At 37.7% G+C, this 21,604-nt stretch overlaps 1 protein-coding gene across 1 annotated transcript in view; it reads left to right on the forward strand.

Annotated features, from left to right (window-relative positions):
- LOC150090395 (RNA helicase Mov10l1-like) overlaps positions 1-21,604 on the forward strand; it is a 230,447-nt gene that overhangs the window by 83,549 nt on the left and 125,294 nt on the right. The window contains exons 8-9 of the mRNA XM_090390298.1: positions 11,839-12,033; positions 19,671-19,788. Of these exons, the coding sequence (XP_090246424.1) occupies positions 11,839-12,033; positions 19,671-19,788 (313 nt within the window). The remainder of the gene's footprint in view (positions 1-11,838; positions 12,034-19,670; positions 19,789-21,604) is intronic.

Consider the following 21,604-nt stretch of genomic DNA (forward strand, 5'->3'; position numbering starts at 1 on the left):
GTAGATTTGCTTGAGCGTGTACAGAGAAGGGCAACAAGATTGGTGAGGGGAATGAAGGGATCCTCTTACCAAGAGAGGCTTAAGTTCTGCAAATTGCAGTGGCTGGAGATTAGGCACCTGTGCAGCGATCTGATTGAGGTGTATAAGGCCTTGAATGGATTGAGCAGGCTGAATTCTGATGGGATCCTTCCACTTGTTCAGATTACGAACCTAAGGGGGCATAAATTCAAATTAAGAAAAGACAGATGTAGAATAGATGTGCGGAAATTTGCCTTTAGCCAACGGGTGGTTAATTGCTGGAACAAACTTCCATCTGTTGTTGTGGAAGTTGATAGGTTAATAAATTTAAGGAGGAACTAGACAGGCATTTGGAGGGAATGGTGTGATTTTTTTTTTTTTTTTTTTTGCTGATGCTGCATAAGCTCATACACTTGCTTTCTTGCATCACATGCCACTACTACTACTACATAGACTAATAGCTTAATGGCAGCTGCAAGAAGAAGTGAAATTGTGATTGGAAGATTACTTGGCTGCTGGGAGTTGTCATGGAAAAATCAGATTTATGGACTATGTTAAGGTTACTAAGAGCAAAAATGTGCACATATACCTGCTTGTATGCTAATTTTGGTAAAAACGTTGGTAAATGAGTATGGTAAATAAGTTTGAATTTGAAGTATTAGTTGAATCAGCAAATGTAGATGTAGTAGGGACATCAGAAAAGTGGTGCCACTTAAACATAGGGGATGCAGAATTTGAATACAGTAAGTACAATGTGTATAGAAGGGACAGACAAGAGAGGAGGAAGAGGAGTTATACTCTTGGTTTGGAAGCACATAGAATCTAAACACAGTGCACGCATTTGATGTGAATTGACAGTCTAATGTTCAGTTAGTTTAGCTTGAATAAGTACAGAGAAAACAAAAGTGAGAGTTGGAATTTGTTATCAGTCCAACGACAGAGTATAATTAGTATTAGCATTAGCATTAGTAGCGGCATATGATGCAAGAAAGCAAGCTTATGCAGCATCAGCCAAAAAAAAACAAAAAAACTTCCACTTCACCCCTCCGTTCATTTGAAATACCTGTCCAGCTGAGCCTTAAATTTATTTAGGCTATCAACTTCCACAACAAGGGATGGAAGTCTGTTCCACCAACCAACTACCCGTTGGCTAAAGGCAAATTTCCGCACATCTATCCTACATCTGTCTTTTCTCAATTTGAATTTATACCCTTTCAGGTGATTATTCTGAGCAAGAGGAAGAATCCCATCAGCATTGAGCATGCTCAACCCATTCAAGGCTTTATACACCTCTATCAGATCACCTCGCCGGTGCCTAGTCTCCAGACACTGTAATTTGCAAAACTTAAGCCTTTCTTCGTAAGAGCAATCCTTTGTTCCATTCACTAATCTTGTTGCCCTTCTCTGAACTCGTTCCAGCAGCTCTACATCCTTCTTGAAATGAGGCCTCCAGACCTGTATACAGTACTCTAGGTGTAGCCTGACCATTGCCTTATACAAGGGAATAATCACCTCCTTATCCCTGCTAGAAAAATTCCTGTATATCATTGACAAGACACCATGAGCTACTCTTGCAGCCCATCTGCACTGCTCAGAGAACTTCATATCTGCCTGCACAATTACCCCCAGGTCCTTTTCATTCTCTACCACTGTCAGTGTAGTACCACAGAATTGATACGTTGCTCTGGGGTTGCTGTTTCCCATATGCTCAACCTTTCCAGATCCTGTTGCAGCAGCATAGCGTCAGTAGTGTCCTTAACAACCCTACCAACCTTTGTATCGTCTGCAAACTTGGACATTAAGCTTGATATACTATCATCAATATTATTTATAAATGCAGAAAACAATAATGGACTGAACCCTGAGAGACTCCACTAATAACATTAATCCACGATGAGCAGTGTCTATTGATTATCACTCTCTCTCTCTCTCTCTCTCTCTCTCTCTCTCTCTCTCTCTCTCTCTCTCTTCTCCCCCTCAACCACCCCTTTGTCCATAGCAGCAATTTGCCTTCAATGCCACACTGCTCCAATTTGTGCAGCAGTCTTCCATGTGCAACAGTATCAAAAGCCTTTCTAAGATCCAAGTATATAATATTAAAGTTATTCCCTGCATCCAGTTCTTTTGTGACTGCATCATAGTATCCAATCAAATTGGTCAGGCAAGACTTCCCCTTAACAAAACCATGCTGTGACCGAGCTATAACTGAAGTCTTGTCTAGATGATCCTGCAGTGCATCTTTAACCAGTGCCTCCATTAATTTTCCTGGAACAGAAGTTAAACTCACAGGTCTATAATTACTTGTGTCAGCCTTTGATCCTCCTTTGTGAATTGGGGTCACATTTGCACATCTCCAGTCTATGGGTACCTCCCCTGAGTCCAAGGAAGCTCTCATAATTATGGCTAAGGGTTTGCTTACTTCCTTTGCTACCTCCTTTAATATAACTGGATAGATCCTATCCAGTTATCCAAGATTATCTAGCTTACTGCCAGATTTGAATACACCTCTGGCATTCCCCTCGCTGAATAACTCCTCATGTGTGAGTGTCGATGCAAAATATTCATTTAGTTTGTTAGCTACCTGAGCAGGATCATCAACAGTTGAACCATCGATATCAAATGGACCAATCTGATTCATCCCCTTCCTTCTAGAGTTTACATAAGTAAAGATTTCTTTGCTGTTTTTCTTTACATCCCTTGCCAAGATTTCTCGTAATCTGCCTTCGTCTGCCTAACCTCCCAGGCGCCTCTGTAGCCAGGTGGGAAGGATCAGCAGTGTATAACACACGCTTCTTGATTAGACCGGGGTTCGAGCCCGTCACCACCAAATACGGAGGATGCGGAAAGGTCAGGAAATGACCGCCGCATATCCCGGAGCAATATGGCCTTAGTTGCTAATGCTCCTAAAAGCCAAATAACAAACAAACAAACAAACAGCCTAACCTCCTCTGTAACTTGGTTACAGATCAACTTATATCTATCATAGGCTTCTGTGTCACGTGTTAATTTATATGTATCCCATGCATTTTTCTTCTCTGCCATATGTCTCATTAGTTCATCTGACATCCATTTAGGCCTAAAACTTGAACAATATTTCTTAGTTTGTAAAGCCTAGTAGCTTCCAAGATAAGTTCTTTGAATGCTTCCCATTTTGAATTTGCTGTTGGTAACATCATCAGTTGGTCCCACTGTATAGAATTTAAATACTGTCTCAGTCCATCGTAGTCGTCTTTACGAAAGCAATAACCCTTCCCTTTACCCCTGATGGTAGTTACTTCTTTGAGTAAATCCCACTTCAGTACACTGTGATCACTGTCACTTAGTGGTTCCTTTATTTGCAGATTCTTAATGTATGAAGAATCACTACTGATAATCAAATCAAGAGTATTACTCCCTCTAGTTGCCTCCCGAACATGCTGATGCAGAAAACAATCATCCAGTAACTCCACAAAAGCCTTGCTAGTGTGTGAGTGACCAACTCACAAATTCCAGTCAATATTTGGGAAATTAAAATTCTCCATTATAAGACTCTCTGATTTACTGGCCCACTCTATTTCCCTGTACAGTTTCTTATTATACTCATCAGAGTCATTAGGCCTATAGCACACCCAACTCTCAATTTTGATCTCCCAATGCTTATGTCACACCAAACTGACTCGACACTGCACTGTCCAGCGATGCCGACTGGCTTCACTTCCTTGGATTTTATGTGTTTCTTAACTAATAGCATAACCCCCCCCTCCCTTCCTATCCTGTCTATCCTTTCTGTAGATGTTGTACTCCCCAAATTCCAGTTCTGCATTCCTTATATCTGTGTGACACCACGTCTCTGAAATCCTCACAATATCTGCCTTTGATGTACACGCAAGTATACATGCAACTGTTCCTATTCTTAGCTACCCTAATACAACCCATGTGTTTACTTGTACCGCAATGACTACCAGCAGTCTCTGAAATATCCTGCATCTTGTTTTCCAGGCTTCTGCTCATTTCAATAGAAGCAGTGCAAGAATCACTTCCACCTCTGCCACTGGCTACTGTTAATCTATTAGTCCTTGTATCCCCCCCAACTAGCAGTTTTCCGACCCACCTAACACTGCCTCGATAGCATCGGCAAATATTCTTGCACCCTTTCTATTTAAGTGTATCCCATCCCTGTAGAAGCAGTCTCTCCTGTTAACAAGTACAGACCAGGCTGAAAAAAATTCTATCCCTTGAGCCTTGCACAATCTTTCCAGGGCCGAATTGATCGACAAGGCTCTCATCATATACTCCCTCCTATCGTGTCGGGGCAGAATTGCAGACACTTTCAAATTCAACCCTAATTCAAGGCTTTTTTTCAACAGTGACCTGTATTTGTTAAGTAATTCTGCCGGTCTCCTACTCTTAATATCATTAGTGCCAATGTGTACAGCCATATCACCTTTTGTGCCCTTAAAAGATGATATCCGCTCTACAGCGTCATCAACCTTTGCCCCTGGCAGACATACCCTGGTCCTGTTCCACCTATCCTTTTTACGAAGCACATTCCCCATTTCCCTGATAATAGAGTCACCAACAACTACTAGTTCCTGTGGGACCAGCGCATTCCGCTTTGGGGGTCACTGCTGTGTTGCGTGATGACCAAGTGCAAGCTCTGGTCGTTGATGTGGGCAGCTGAGAACTTGATGGGCCCCTCAATTTAGATCCTTCTAGGGCATCCACCCTGTCCTTCAAGCTCTCATATAGGCCCATAAGAACGCTGAGTTGTCGCCTGATTTCGTTACACTCCTTGCATCGCGCACACACAAAGACATCCCCCATGACAATATCATGTCCTGTTCCCGATTTATCCACAAACATCTTGCAAACAGTGCATTTTAAAAGGATGTGATTCAGAGGGCAACTGCCCCCCCTCAGTTCTCCTCTGAGCCACAGCACTCCCATTAGTAGCTTGAGCCTTTTGCTTTGCTGCTCTGGTCTGAGTCATGATTTCGATTTAATTTCAGTACAAAATTATAACCCTAAACTTGTATCCCAACACAGTTATAACACTATATATATTTTTCAGTATCAAGTATTATCTATGAGTTCCATTTATATAACTTCCGTATCAAGTTATGTATTAATTAATTATGTTACGTTTGTAATCTAAGTCGTTATATGTATTTAGTTAAAAGTACAATTTAATTGACAACTAAGTTTAACAAAATTAATAGATTTTACTGATTAATTGACAATATTATATTATATACTATACTATACTATACTAACGCTATCTAGTTTGGGATATGACGTTGTATCGCATAACAATGGCAGCAAGTTACGAACGGCAAATCTACGGACACTTAAGTATTAATTAACTTCCAAATCTCGCTGTCTCAATTCAAAATAAACTAACGATCCTGACTAGGTCTATAAGCTACTTATAGAAAATAATTTGTAACTATTTGTCAATAAAGCGGCTAAATATGGCTAAAAAACGTCTCGTTCAGCGGAGCTACAACTTGTAACACGTGGATTTGATACCCTTACCGATACTTTTATGCAGTTACAAGGCCGAGTAAAGAATAAATACACCAGATTAATTAGAAAATCACAAAATAATGCTATACTACTAAATTTAAATCAAAAGTTTTAGAAAAACAATAATTTCAAATCAATAAATAAGAAAATCCACTTAGCGGCTTTGAACACGTCTGGCTCCCACTAGCCTTGTCATCAGACTCGACGAGGAAAACCTATAATGAACACCTATACAAATAAATAGAATTGGATAGAATGTCTTATAATGAGGGATTTTAACTTGAGACTTGTGGCTTAGTATCTCATACAGTAGCAGAGTTTTTCCTGGATTAGATGACTCTCTTCTGCACCAGCATGTTAGAGAGGTGATAATAGAAAGCAGTACTCTTGATCTCATTATAATCATTGACTCTTCATTAAAGATCTCCAAATAAAGGAACTACTAGGTGGTAGGAACATAATCTGATGTGAGATTTATTAAAGATACAGCTATTGTCAAGAGTAAAGGGAAGGGATCCTGTTTTTTGTAAAAGTGACTGCAGTGGTCTGAGACAGTTTTTCAATTTTATTCAATGAGTTTGGCTGATGATATTAACTGCAAATACTAAATGGGGAAGCATTTAGGGAAGTAATCACATAAGCAACTAAGCTTTTCATACCAATTAAGAGATACTGTTAAGATTTAGACCTAAATGGATGTCAGTTGAACTGATGAAACTAGTGGAAGAAAAGAAAAACACATAGAATGAATATAAATTATCAGGGGACATAGAGACCTATAATAACTACAAACTAATCTGTAATTTAGTTGCTAATGGGTTAAACAAGCCACAAGAAGTCTTTGTCTTAGAATTCCCCATTATTACAAACGTAGCAAAAAATTCCTTGGTGATACTATACAAGTTGCTGACAAACTGAATAAATATTTTTTTTATCTGCATTCTTGCATGATGTTTTTAGTGATGGGAATAACAGATGTACACCGACTTCTTTTATTTTATTGAAATGGAACATGCACTACAGTACCCAATTGCAATGTATGTGTAATGAAATGAAAATAATTATAACAATAACAAAAACAGTAATGAATATAATTATAATAAAAAGATAAAAATAAAAAAAGGAAAATCTAATTAGGCTATATCGCTTATCATGCCAAGGGACGGCACTGAGATATTAATGGTATTAAGGATATTGATTGATTGAGCTGTCAAAGAAATCTAAACTGAGATTATTTTCAATTTGAGGAGAGTCTGTTCATAGGGATGCACTTAAATAATAGAAGAGGTTATAGAATATTTGTTGATGCTATGTTAGCCAACATTAGGCAGGTGAGAAAACTTGTAGGACTGTATTTCTTGATATCAGTGTGTGTCGGTCGAGGAGGAACACAAAAATTGATAAGTTGCAATAGTTTCAGGGAGTCGTACTTCCCAGATAGAATTTTGTGAAGAAACTTGATTATCTAGTTTCTTTTGACATCAAGCGTTTTGAGACAAAAGTAAACACAGTGACTGATAATAACATGAGTGGTAAAAACAGAGGAATCGTGGAGGTGAAGTACCTTACTAATAAGTTATGCTCCACAGCTTAAAGTTTTCTTGAGCTGATCTTCCTTAGGAATTCCAGATAATGGAGGCATAGTCAATAACTGTTAGAACTGAAGGACAGCCTATCCGTAGTCTTTAAACCAGAAAGAATTACTCGTGATAATCGAATTTTTCAAAAGATTTACTAAAATCATGATTAATATGGTTATCAAAATAGCAGCTGCTTGTGAAAATGCCTCCTAAATTGGTAATTTGATCACTCTTTTGAATACAAACAAAACCAATATGGTAGGAATAATCGAGATTAGTATTAATGTTAGCCATATAGTGCAAGGAACTCACAGGCTTTTGTTGCACTGGCCAAAAAAAAAAATAACTAAATAGACTAATTATGTTCTTCCTTCCCTCCCTCCTCATGTAAGTTACTATCCAGTTGACCTTTGAATTTCTTCAAACTGTCAGCTGTAGCTACCTGTGGAGGCAAATTGTTCCAGTAATCAACAACTTGTTGGCTAAAAGAAAACTTCCTACAAGCTAGTCTAAATCTCCTCCCCTGTAATTTCAATTTATGGCTGCTAGTTCTGGAATTCTTTATAACAGTGAATATTCTGCCGTCATTCATTTTACTAATAGAGCTATATAAACCTCACTCAGGTCCCTCCTATAAGGTGCTTGGTTGCCAAGCTCCATAGCTCACATAATGAAGTCTCCTCATATTATGGTTGCCCTTTTGCCAATCTCACAATATGAGTTAATTGTCTTTGGACTTTTTCAAGAAGCTCAGTGTCTTTTTTCAGATGTCGTCTCCTTATCTGAACACAGTATTCCAAATGTGGTCTTACAATTGCCTTATACAGTGGGATTATGACCCCCCCCCTATCTCTACAGCATAATATTCAGTAAATCATCAATAAGACTGTGCTTTCCTGTCCGCCTGTTTATACTGCACAGAAAACTTGCCCATATCACAACTCTTTCTTCTTCAACTGTTTTCAACCTCACAAAGTGTATAAGTTATTTTTGGGATTTTTATTCCTCAAGTGTAAAACATTGCATTTTGTTGCATCAAAACATAGCTGCCACTTTCCTGACCATTCTTGAAGCCTGTTCAAGTCATCGTGAAGCAGTACTGCTTGGCAAAAACAAGTCATTAAAGATTGCTTGCTTTATCTATTGGCAATATGTTGACACTTCTCCAATCTAAACAAATCTCTCCCGAGCCCAATGATACCCTCATAATTCTGTGGCTTAATGCAAGAACAACAATTTTTGGTCAAAATGAGATGAGCTAAGAAATGAGCTCACAGAAATGTGAATTTGTATTCAGTATTATATAACACTAAAAATATAAGCCTCAGAATTAACTTCATTGGTTCAGTGAAACTAAGAAAATTAGTGGGTATATGCTATCAACTCCAGAGCCTTACATGCCTTTAGGCTTGAAAGTTTTTCTAATAAACAGCCATCTGTAATTTTTAAATCATTAAGTCCATACGGCTCAGCCTCATGCAGCCTCTCCTCAGCTTGAAGGGGCTTTCGTCAGTAAAAACTGATCCAAAGTACCAGTTCAATTCATGAGCAACATCAGTTGGGTTATGTAAGACTTTCCAATACCTAAGTGTCTGATCTGATTCATTTTCTTCTTCTTTGTATTTGCATGCATGAAAAATACCTTGTCCCCATTCTTTGCTCCCTTAGCCAGAGCTTTCTCATATTCAGTTGTGCGTTCCCTAACCTTCTCTCTGTTACTGTTACGAATAAACTTTTAGCTGTTATAGGCACCAGGTCTTTTCATTGCTCTATAACTTCCCCATGCTATCTTTTTCTGTCCTATTGGACTGACCAGCTCTGTATTCACCTATCTCTGCATCCTCCTCAAGCAATATTTTCTTAATGGTATATATGCATTCGAGGCTTCTGTGATTATTGCTTTTAAGGTATTCCATGATTCTAATATATTTGCCTCCCTCTGCAATCCACCCAATTAATAGATTACATGTAGCACCTTAAACTGTCATGGTCCCCTTTTCTAAAATTAAAATCAGTGCCTTTACCTTAATTACTGCAACATCTTTTTTCATATTTCAACTAACAATTGCATGATCACTACCTGCCAGTGATTTTTGTAATTTAAGCTCCGTGTTGTCATCTGTCGTGAGTAATGATAAGTCAAGTATATTTTTACTCCTAGTCTTTTCTTGAACATTCTGGTACAAATAATATCATCTAGTTTATTTAAAAATTTTGTTTTTCATGAGTTTTCCTCCCACTTATTCTAGTCAGTTATGGGCAGATCGAAGTCACCCATAATAAGCATTCATACTTGCTTGCCCATTCCATCTTGCCACTTGACATGGGTCATTCCGTGTCAAGTGGCCTAGGGGTCGCTGCTCGACCATCTTCTATTTTGTTGAAACTTGGTGTGGATGTTTAAACAGGTTTCAAATGAAGCTGTGCAAAATTTCAGTTCAAAATATAGTAAAGCTTGAGGCACCAGCACCTTTTTTGTGGAGGTTACTTGTGTTATGTGGAATAAATCACAAACAATTTTCAAAGTTTTAAATATTACTGTTGCACAACATTGAGAGGTAGTGCTCTGAAACTTGGTATACCTTGTTAACTTTTGGTAGAGAATGCAAAACCTTTTGTGTCCAGGCTCAAAAACCTTCACATTTTTTACAATGAAATCTAAAACTGGCACCAAAAATTTTTTGCAACAAATTTAAGCAAGACTTTTGAAGTCATAACTTTCAATTTTCCACTTTCAAGTGGAATGTCCATAGAAGAAGATACCAAAGGTACCGTCTTCTTTAAGTAGCAATACACAAAGTAGCAATGAAGCCTCAAGTAGCAATAAGTAGCTTAAGCTAAGTAGCAATAAGTAGCTTAAGCTAAGTAGCAATAAGTAGCTTAAGCTAAGTAGCAATAAGTAGTTTAAGCTAAGTAGCAATAAGTAGCTTAAGCTAAGTAGCAGTAAGGCCTTAAGTAGCAATACACAACTGTAAAACCACGATTCTTGTTGCTTAAAACCTGCTCTTTCCAATAGTGGCAAAAACGAGAGAATTGAAGATGTACCACATTAAGATATTTGCCCCTAAAGATAGGTCAAATTTTGAGTATCTTTGAAGGAAAATATCTCAGCCAGCAAACAAGTATAAGAGCTCATATTTAGTTAGGCTGAATTCATGCAGATGTTAAATGGAATGCCCAAAGAAGAAGGTACCAAAGGTTTTTATTTCAAATTTATGACTTTCAAAAGTCTTGCTTAAATTTGTCGCGACAAATTTTTTGGTGCCAGTTTTAGACCGAATTGTAAAAAAATGTGAAGGTTTTTGAGCCTGGACACCAAACGTTTTGCATTCTCTATCAATAGTTAACTCGGTATACCAAGTTTCAGGGCACTACCTCTCAATGTTGTGCAACTGTAACATTTAAAACTTTGAAAATTTTTTGTGATTTGCTCTGCGTAGCACAAGTGACCTCCACAAAAAAGGTGCTGGTGCCTCATGCATACTATATTTTGAACTAAACTTTTGCACAGCTTCTTTGGAAACCTGTTTAAACATCTACACCAAGTTTCAACAAAATTGAAGATAGTCAAGCAGGGACCATCTTCAGAATTAGGCCACTTGACATGGAATCACCCATCTGCATGTAGAGACCAGTCATATTCTTCACAGTCTTCTGGTCTGCTGATTACTCCTACTCTCATTATACCTTTGCTTCCAACTAACTCATACTACACAAATTATATGCTGGCAGACATAAGTTCGGACTCAGCAAAAGCTCTTTTCTCACTTTGGCTTCTTCTGATAAGAAGCATGACCACACCACCCCCTTCTATATTTTCTAAATACATTATACATACCATAGTGAAACTCATCATTCTTAATTTACAGGTAGCACCATGTTTCTGTTAGCCTTATTATGTCAGTATTAGTTGTCTTAACCAGGGGTCAAATTCACATATTTATTGATAACATTTCAGACATTACTATAGATGCAGTTAATTACTGTAGATGCATAATTGTGTCCATAAACAAGAATTCTTGAGATGATTGCAAGCATTACTGTGACCCATATCATCAGATAAACGTTGGTGTATATTATCCTTTACTAGCTCCTTTCCTGAACCCTTAAGGTATCCTCAATGATACTGGCAAAAATCCTTGCACCTATGTTCAAATGAAACTGTCTCTACAAATGAAACCTTTTTATATTTAAAGTGAATAATTGTCATCATCATTCGTCATTGTTTCACAGGCTGACGTAAGAAGCTTCGTCCCCATGCCCTGGACAGGGCATGGGGACGAAGCTTCTTACGTCTCTCCATCACTGATTTCACCCCAGTTTCCTCCTGTCTTAATGACATTGGTCTTTATCATGTCCTGCCACCTCATTCTTGGTCTTTTGTCCTTTAATTGTAAATCAAACATTCTTCTTGGCAATTGCCTCTTGACAGTCTGAACCATTTCAAACGGGACCTTTCAATCCTGTTCTGGAGTTTTTCAACCTGAATTCTCTCCCTGATCACATCACTCCTGATTTTGCCACATCTTGTCTTTCTGGCTATGATCCTCATAAATCTCATTTCTGCCCTCTGTTTATCTGTTTTGCTCATTAATGTCAATATACTTGTACATGCTTACACAAGCATGCACAAATTAGGGGTTAAATTAAACAATTATCATTATTATTTACTTAATTTCAATAACAGAAAAACTTGTTATAAAGGGAAAAAAAAAGTCATTATTCCTCTTTACAGAAACTTAGGAAAAAGCAAACATTTGATTCTGTTTGATTTTGATGGATTTGTGATTGGTCGCTATGTGATGGTTGAGGTTCAGGATCCTGTTCAAACAACGCTAAATCCCACATCTCCTTACAGAGCAAATCCTATTAAAGGAATTAGAAATATGAATATGAATTCATGGATCATTCCTGGAGAAAAACCTGGAAGGTAAAAAGTTATTTCTTCCTAGAATTATTCCATTAATAATATTAAATTTAATTTTAATAATAAAACATTTTTTGTATTAAGTTAATAAAATGTTTGTTACTCTCTAAACTTCCCAAACATTCTGCATACAAGTTTCAAAGCTGATATTTGAAAAATTAATGAATGAGAAACTCTGAAGAAGTGTTGCACTGCAAAGAGGCAGTTGTTCCGTTATAAAATCATTGTTTAGCTCAAGCATTGATTATTGTATACAAGTTTCGAGATCCTATTTTAGGAAGGATGTGGATCTGTTGGAAAAAGGTGTAGTAAAGAACAAAGTTGTTGGTATTCCTACCAACAGAGAGAGAGAGAGAGAGAGAGAGAGAGAGAGAGAGAGAGAGAGAGAGAGAGAGAGAGAATATATATGTGTAAGAAAATCTTTTTTTCTTTCACAGGTAGCACAGACTAGAAGATTTTACTTGAATTAGTAAATGGTTGTATATTTGTATATTGCATCATATGCCTCTACTAATGCTAATTCTGAATCTTTATTGCTACAGGAACATATATGCAGCATAGCAATAACCCAACACAGGTTAAGAAGCTAGGGATTAAACAAAAGAAAAAGTAATAAATTAGTTTAGTTATATACTTAGTAAGACAAATGCACATTGGCATCACTAGAGCTGACTTTGCCCACTCGGCATTAGCTGTGCACTGTTGGCAGGAGGGACATGAAATCTCACCCAACGTCCTAAAATCATAGGCTTTTCACATAATTTCAAGATTCGCCATTGGTTAGAATCGGCACACATCAGCGCCACTGAGACTGTGGCACCTGCATACACCCCATCTTTGAGCCTCATACCCTGCAAAGTTGACAATTGGCATTGCTGGTCACTTACCTCACCCTCTAGGACGCTCTCTGCCACTCCCTCATCACCCTTCTGCACCCCCCTCCATGACCTTGCATATGACCATACACTCGAAGGTCACCCACACACACAAAACCACTGCCGTCCAGTGCTCAGTCAGTTGATAAAGGCTACATACAACAGCCAAAAGCTACTACTTCTGTGTTTTATGTTTGTGCTAAAGTAAATATGTTGTATCTCGAATGTTTGTGCCTGTGTTAGTTTACATGCTTTGTTTAACTGTGTGCACTCTTTTGGTCGGTGCATGCAAGAAATTATAATAAGTTACAGGTAACAAACTGGTTGTTGCAAGTGACAACCAGGTTTATTAGTAACGTTTATCATTCTGTATCATGATTTTGCTTTAAACTGGGAAAATCTACAACAGAAATATATATGTTAAAAACTGTTTATGGTGATAAAACATTAAGTTATACCAGTATGTGTGAATGGTATAAGCAGTTCAAAGATTGTGGCAAGAGATAGTCGTTTGGTTGCAGCAGATCTTTGTTATAGAAGCAAAGAAGAGTGTTATCATGCGAAGACTTCATCCCAACTTGTCAAGACAATCGTAATTTCCTCAATTGTGTTGTCACTGAAGATGAGGCCCAAAAAGTTTAAATTACAGAAGTCTAGGATCTGATGATGCTGATCATGTTTTCTGACAAACAGGTTGTGATTCCCAAGGAATTTTACCTGAATGGGAGTGAGTCAGTACAGTGTTCTACGTACAGATTAGCCAGCGGGTGGTTAATTGCTGGAACAAACTTCCATCTGTCGTTGTGGAAGTTGATAGGTTAAATAAATTTAAGGAGGAACTGGACAAATATTTAGAGGGGATTGTTTTGTAATTTTTTTTTTTTTTGGCTGATGCTGCATAAGCTCATATACTTGCTTTCTTGCATCACATGCCTAAATTGTTGATAGCCTAAATAAGTTTAAGGCTCAGCTGGACAGGTATTTTGAACGAACAGAGGGGTGAAGTGGAAGTGGTTTGTTTTTTTTGGCTGATGCTGCATAAGCTTGCTTTCTTGCATCAAATGCCTCTACAAATGCTAATGCCACTACTACTACTACTACTACTACAGTCGCTTTAAAGATTATAGCAGCATATTTTCCAGGTGAGGCCACAATTTTGAGAGAAAGGCAGCCAATTCATGTTCAATGTAGTCATTGCCGGACAGTGCCCCTGTCCATTCTGCACTTGATGATATTTCTGATGATCTAGCACCAGCAGACTTCATCTTTCCCAAGGTGAAAACTGCCCTTAAAGGAAAGAGATTTCATGATGTTGAGGATATAAAGGAAAATCTAACCACCAAACTGATCAGCATCCCTTTGGACACCATCACTTAATCTTTTCAGAAACTTGTAGAATGGTGTAATAAGTGCATTTAGTCAGGTGAAAATTACTTCAAATAAAAATAAACTCCTTCACTTTGTGTTCTTTTTGTTGTATCAGTCTGGGAACTTTATTGCCACTTGTATGATATTGTGGAACTGCTGGCAACCCTTACCAGAATTTCTGAAAATCAGGCAAGTACTATTAGCATTAGCATTAGTAGAGGCATATGATGCAAGAAAGCAAGCTTATGCAGCATCAGCGAAAAAAAACCAAAAAAAAACCACTTCTATTTCACCCCTCCGTTCATTCGAAATACCTGTCCAGCTGAGCCTTAAATTTATTTAGTCTATCAACTTCCACAACAAGGGATGGAAGTCTGTTCCACCAACCAACTACCCGATGGCTAAAGGCAAATTTCCGCACATCTATTCTACATCTGTCTTTCCTCAATTTCAATTTATGCCCTCTCTGGTGATTATTCTGAGCAAGAGGAAGAATCCCATCAGCATTGAGCATGCTCAAACCATTCAAGTCTTTATACACTTCTATCAGATCACCTAGCCGGTGCCTAGTCTCCAGACACTGTAATTTGCAAAACTTAAGCCTTTTTTCGTAAGAGCAACCCTTTGTTCCATTCACTAATCTTGTTGCCCTTCTCTGTACTCGTTCCAGCAGCTCTACATCCTTCTTGAAATGAGGTCTCCAGACCTGTATACAGTACTCAAGGTGTGGCCTGACCATTGCCTTATCCCTGCTAGAAAAATTCCTGTATATCATTGACAAGACACCATGAGCTACTCTTGCAGCCTGTCTGCACTGCTCAGAGAACTTCATATCTGCCTGTACAATTACCCCCAGGTCCTTTTCATTCTCCACCATTGTCAGTGTAGTATGACAGAGTTGATACGTTGCTCTGGGGTTGCTGTTTCCCATATGTAGTACTTTACATTTGTCAATGTTAAACTTCATTTGCCACCTATTATTATTCTTAAATTCTGTACATTGGGATCAACTGACGATGTTACCAACAGTAAAGTGGGAAGCATTCAAGGAATTAATCGTGGATGCTACTAAAAGTTTCATACCTATTAAGAAATATTGTTCAAGGTTTAGGCCTAAATGGTTATCAAATGAACTAATGAGACTCGTAACAGAGAAGAAAAATGCATGGGATGCATATAAATTATCAAGCGACTCAGAAGCCTATGGCAGATATAAGCTAGTCTGTAATCAGGTGACAAAGGAGGTTAGGCAGGCGAAGGCAGATTACAAGAAATCCTTGGCAAAAGATGCTAAGAAAAACAGCAAGGATTTCTTTACTTATATAAACTCTAAAAGGAAGGGGATGAATCTGATTGGACCACTTGACATCGATGGTTTGACTGTTGATGATCGTGCTCAGATAGCAAACAAACTGAATGAGTATTTTACATCTACATTCACACATGAGGAATTATTAAGGTTTGAAATGGCAGAAGGTTATCAAATTGTAGCAGGATACTGAATGATTTTGTAATAACTGAGAGCAAAGTGGAGGAGAAATTGTTGAAGTTAAACATAAGAAAAGCACCTGGGGTGGATGGGATCTATCCAGTTATATTAAAGGAGGCAGCAAAGCAACTAAACAAACCCTTAGCCATAGTCATGAGAGCATCCTTGGACTCAGGGGAGGTCCCACGGACTGGAGATCTGTAAATGTATCCCCAATTCACAAAGGGGAGATCGAAGGGTGACACGAGTAATTACAGACCAGACTGGACAGGCATTTGGAGGGAATGGTGTGATATATTTTTTTTTTTTTTTTGGCTGATGCTGCATAAGCTCATACACTTGCTTTCTTGCATCACATGCCACTACTACTACTACTACTACTACCTCTCAGCCCATCTGCTCAACCTTTCCAGATCCTGTTGCAGCAGCATAGCATCAGTAGTGTCCTTAACAACCCTGCCAACCTTTGTATCGTCTTTGTATCTTCTTATCTTTGTATCCTCTTGATATACCATCATGAATATCATTTATAAATACAGAAAACAATATTGGACCCAACACTGAACCCTGAGGGACTCCATTAATAACATTAGTCCACGATGAGCAGTGTCCATTGACTACCACTCTCTGTCTTTTCCCTCTCAACCATCCCTTTATCCCTAGCAGCAATTTGCCTCCAATGCCAAACTGCTCCAATTTGTTCAGCAGTCTTCCATGTGCAACAGTATCAAAAGCCTTTCTAAGATCATTGTTAATATATCAAAGTTATTCCCTGCATCCAGTTCTTTTTTGACTGCGTCATAGTATCCAATCAAATTGGTCAGGCAAGACTAACAAAACCATGCTGTGTCCGAGCTATAACTGAATTCTTGTCAAGATGATCCTGCAGTGCATCCTTAACCAGTGCTTCCATTAATTTTCCTGGAAGAGAAGTTAAACTCACAGGTCTATAATTACTTTGATCCTCCTTTGTGAATTGGGGTCACATTTACTCATCTCCAGTCTATGGGTACCTCCCCTGAGTCCAAGGAAGCTCTTATAATTATGGCTAAAGGTTTGCTTACTTTCTTTTCTGCCTTCTTTAATATAACTGGATATACCTCATCCACCCCCAGGTGCCTTTCTTGTGTTTATCTTCAACAATTTCTCCTCCACTTTACTCTCAGTTATTACAAGATTATATAGCTTACTGCCAGAGTTGAATACACACCTCTGGCATTCCTTTCGCTGAATAACTCCTCATATGTGAATGTTTATGCAAAATTTTCATTTAGTTTGTTAGCTACCTGAGCAGGATCATCAACAGTTGACCCATCGATATCAAGAGGACCAATCTGATTCATCCCCTTCCTTCTAGAGTTTGCATAAGTAAAGAACTCTTTGCTGTTTTTCTTTGCATCCTTTGCCAAAGATTTCTCATAATCTGCCTTCGCCTGCCTAACATCCTTTGTAACTTCGTTACAGATCAGCTTATATCTATCATAGGCGTCTGTGTCACATGTTAATTTATATGTATCCCATGCATTTTTCTTCTCTGCCATATGTCTTATTAGTTCATCTGACATCCATTTAGGATGTCAGATGAACTAAACCTTGAACAATATTTCTTAGTTGGTATGTAAAGCCTAGTAGCTTCCAAGATAAGTTCTTTGAATGCTTCCCATTTTGAATTTGCTGTTGGTAACATCATTAGTTGGTCCCACTGTATATAATTTAAATACTGTCTCAGACCATCGTAGTCGCCTTTATGAAAGCAAAAACCCTTCCCTTTACCCCTGATGGTAGTTACCTCTTTGAGTAAATCCCACTTCAGCACACTGTGATCACTGCCACCTAGTGGTTCCTTTATCTGCAGATTCTTAATGCATGAAGAATCACTGCTGATAATCAGATCAAGAGTATTACTCCCTCTAGTTGCCTCCTGAACATGCTGATGTAGAAACAATCATCCAATAAATCCACAAAAGCCTTGCTAGTGTGTGAGTGACCAACCCACAAATTCCAGTCAGTATATGGGAAATTAAAATCCCCCATTATAAGACTCTCTCTTTGATTTACTGGCCCACTCTATTTCCCTGTAGAGTTTCTTATTATACTCATCAGAGTCATTAGGCCTATAGCACACTCCTACTCTCAATTTTGATCTCCCAATGCTTATGTCACACCCAACTGACTCGACACTGCACTGTCCAGCCAGTCCATAGTCAACTTTTTAATATAAAGTTGACTATGGACTGGCTTCACTTCTTTGGATTTTATGTGTTTCTTAATAGCATAACCCCTCCTCCCTTCCTATCCTCTCTATCCTTTCTGTAGATGTTGTACTCCCCAAATTCCAGTTCTGCATTCCTTATATCTGTGTGACACCACGTCTCTGATATCCCAACAATATCTGCCTTTGATGTTGCGAGCAATACCTCAAATTCATCAAATTTATTTACCAAACTCCTAGCATTGGTGTACACAGAAGTATACATGCACCTGTTCCTATTCTTAGCTACCCTGATACAACCCATGTGTTTACTTGTACCGCAATGACTCCTAGCAGTCTCTGAAATATCCTGCATCCTATTTTCCAGGCTGCTGCTCATTCCAATAGAAGCAGTGCAAGAATCACTTTCACCTCTGCCAGTGGCTACTGTTAATTGATTAGTCCTTGTAGCCCCCCCCAAGCTAGCAGTTTTTCGACCCACCTAACACTGCCTCGATAGCATCAGCAAATATTCTTGCACCCTTTCTATTTAAGTGTATCCCATCCCTGTAGAAACAGTCTCTCCTGCTATTCTAACATTGTAGGATTAATAAAGTTCTCCCGTGAATTATTGGGATAGCAGCTAGAAATACAAGTTCAGATTTATTTTCCTCAATTAAAATCAAGTGCCACATTTTTAATACGTTTTGATATACAGGCAGTTTCTGCTTTACGAGTTCCTAGGTTTACGAGTTGTTTTTTTTTTTTTTATCAAGTATCAACAGATTTGAAAATATGAACGTTAATTGCAATAAATAAATGCTAAACATTCATAAATACAACATTTCAAGCCACTTGTGTAGCTATGCAATACTACATTACTACTTAATATTGTATAGCTGTGCTTAAGGGTTGAAAGTTGATAATAATTGTACGGAAGTTATGTGATAATATAAAGTTGTCTATGGATTTTAATGACAATGTTGTGCATTATGGTATTCAAGTTATGAAAAGTCTGACGACTTAAAAAAAAAAGCAAGTTACTGCTGTACATTTGTTTGTTTGTTTGTTCAGGCAGATGAGAGCGTCTCACTGACTCACATAACATAAAGCAGTTACAGCTGACATTATGAAGAGTGGTTGTGTTGCTTTTCATTTTCACTACGTCATCTTATTTCATATTTATCTCAATTATTAATACTGTACAGCATGCCAAAACGAAGTAATACTACAGTGAGTGATATTAATAAAAAGAAACAGCGAAGAGGAATAACATTGGAAACAAAATATGTGATCATAAGCAAATGTGATCTCATTATTCTTCATTGTTATCAGTCGATGATGATGAAGAATAAACATTCTTTAACGCTTGTATGACAAAAATAATTTCTTTATTATTATAATTTGCTTGATTTTAAGGCTATGTTTTGATTTCTTTGGATAACTAAATCATTGTTTAAGCATAATTATTTAACATTACTATGATCAAACTTTACTGTTGAGAATGTAACCTCTATTTTTAGCAATACATCTATGGGAAATGAATTCCTGCTGTACGAGCACATGCTAGGAATGAATTAATTTGTAAAGTGGAGAACAATCTGTATTCATTTTTTCGCTTTTTTTTTTTTTTCTTTTAATTTATTAACTTTCTTATGATATCTTAATAAGCCCAACAATTTGATTAAATGTTTTTTTTTTTTTTTTCTGATACTAGGAAAAAAATGAAATTTTCTTCTTTTTTACCTCATTATTCTGTGCCTGTTCATATGTGGGAGATTGTAGAGGATGAAAACAGAAGAAAGCTTATAGATAACTTTCCTTTCTTGGCAGAGGTAAAAATGTTTAACTTGTGTAAATGAATAAGGTATAGAAATGCACGATTTTTTTTTTTTTTTTTTGTTTTATCTGTATTTTGTGAATTAAAACAGTACTGAATGCTGTTATTATTATTATTTTTGTAATTTTAAAATTACTACAGGTTTACAGATTTTTTTTTTTTTTTTTTATTATTATTATGCAGACAATATACATCATACTACAAAATGCAATTGTGAAACCATTTCTTAAAACTATGAACTAAAATGCTGATACTTTCATTTAAGTTACCCCCACACTATTTTCAAACTGCAATTTTGTTATTAAAATTTAAAATATTTTATGATTTGATATTTTTGTTATATCTCTTAACAAATTAGAATATATAAATGTATGTGGTAACTGAAATTCACTGTAACTAATAGTTTGAAATTTTTGCTGGTATATGAAATATAAAAATATTCAATTGTAATGTTTAAAGACAACTTCATTTATATTTTCTCAATTAAAATTAAAAAGAAAAAAATGCAGATTCTGCATATACCATGAAAATGACACCTGAACTATGCTACGTGCATATGTGAGACACCTGAGCTAAAAAAAAAAAAAAAAAAGAAAGAAAAAAAGGTAAACTGCAGCCATTATCAACCCACTGTAGGATGCTGAGGGAAATGGACCATAATCTGCCACGCTGGTCCAGTGCGAGTTGGCAGATCGACTGTATACAGTGTGTCCCAGGAGGAAAGGTCAATATTCCAGAAGGTGAGAGGATAGGCCATTTTAAGCAAAAAAGTTCATATAAACATGTGTCCTATCCCAAATGGTTTCCGAGATAGAGCTACTTTAATTTACATTTGTTTTGAAATTGGCGCACAATATTTTCATTCCCTCCCATCAGACTGCACCATTTGATTGTCAATTGCCAGTTATCAGTTGATTGTTGTGACTGTAGTTGTGAATCAGACTGCGAGTGAATCAGTGAGTAGCGTCAGTTGTCAGTTCTAATTGTAGAAGTGGTTGCTAAAATGGTGCACATTTTTACTAATGCCGATTTTACAGATATGCTGTATGTTTACGGCTTCTGCGATGGTAGCGCCCCTGCTGCTGTTGAAGAATACCATCGGCGCTTTCCTACACGTCGAATTCCGGATCGTAGTCTTTTCGCAAGTTTTCAACACATTGCGTGAAAGTGGTATGCTTCCCAGTGCTCATGTTTCATCTGAATGAGGACGTCAAGAAAATGTGCAGGAACGGGAACACATTCTGAACATAGTTCAGCGTAGTCCTACAGTTAGCATGTGAAGACTTTCTGCACGTCTCAGTGTTTCACGAACACACGTATGGTGAACACTACATGAAGAGAGCTTGTACCCATTTCACCCACAGCATGTGCAAAATCTTCACATAGGGGACGGTGCCACGTGGCTTGAATTTTGTCATTGGTTAAATGCCAATCGTGAAGTGCTTCCATCAATACTATTTACTGATGAAGCCACGTTTACCTGGAATGGAATCAACGACACACGTAACACTCATCGATGGTTGCACGAGAATCCACATGGCACAGTGGAAACACATTTCCAAGTTCGTTTCTCGATCAATGTGTGGTGCGGCATGATCGATAACCTGTTGATAGGTCCCATTATTTTAGAACATCAAATGACAGGACACAATTACCTTCAATTTTTGCAAAATACATTAAGTGAACAACTAGAGGATGTTCCTTTGGCCACATGGTGTGCTATGTACTTTCAGCATGATGGGGCCTCTTCCCATTCTACCAGATGTTTAAAGCAACATCTGGACCGAATTTTGGTGGATTGGTCATGGTGG

This window comes from Mastigoproctus giganteus, chromosome 2 (assembly GCF_048544385.1).
Source record: "Mastigoproctus giganteus isolate SK-2022 chromosome 2, ASM4854438v1, whole genome shotgun sequence".
Classification (NCBI taxonomy): Eukaryota; Metazoa; Arthropoda; class Arachnida; order Uropygi; family Thelyphonidae; genus Mastigoproctus; species Mastigoproctus giganteus.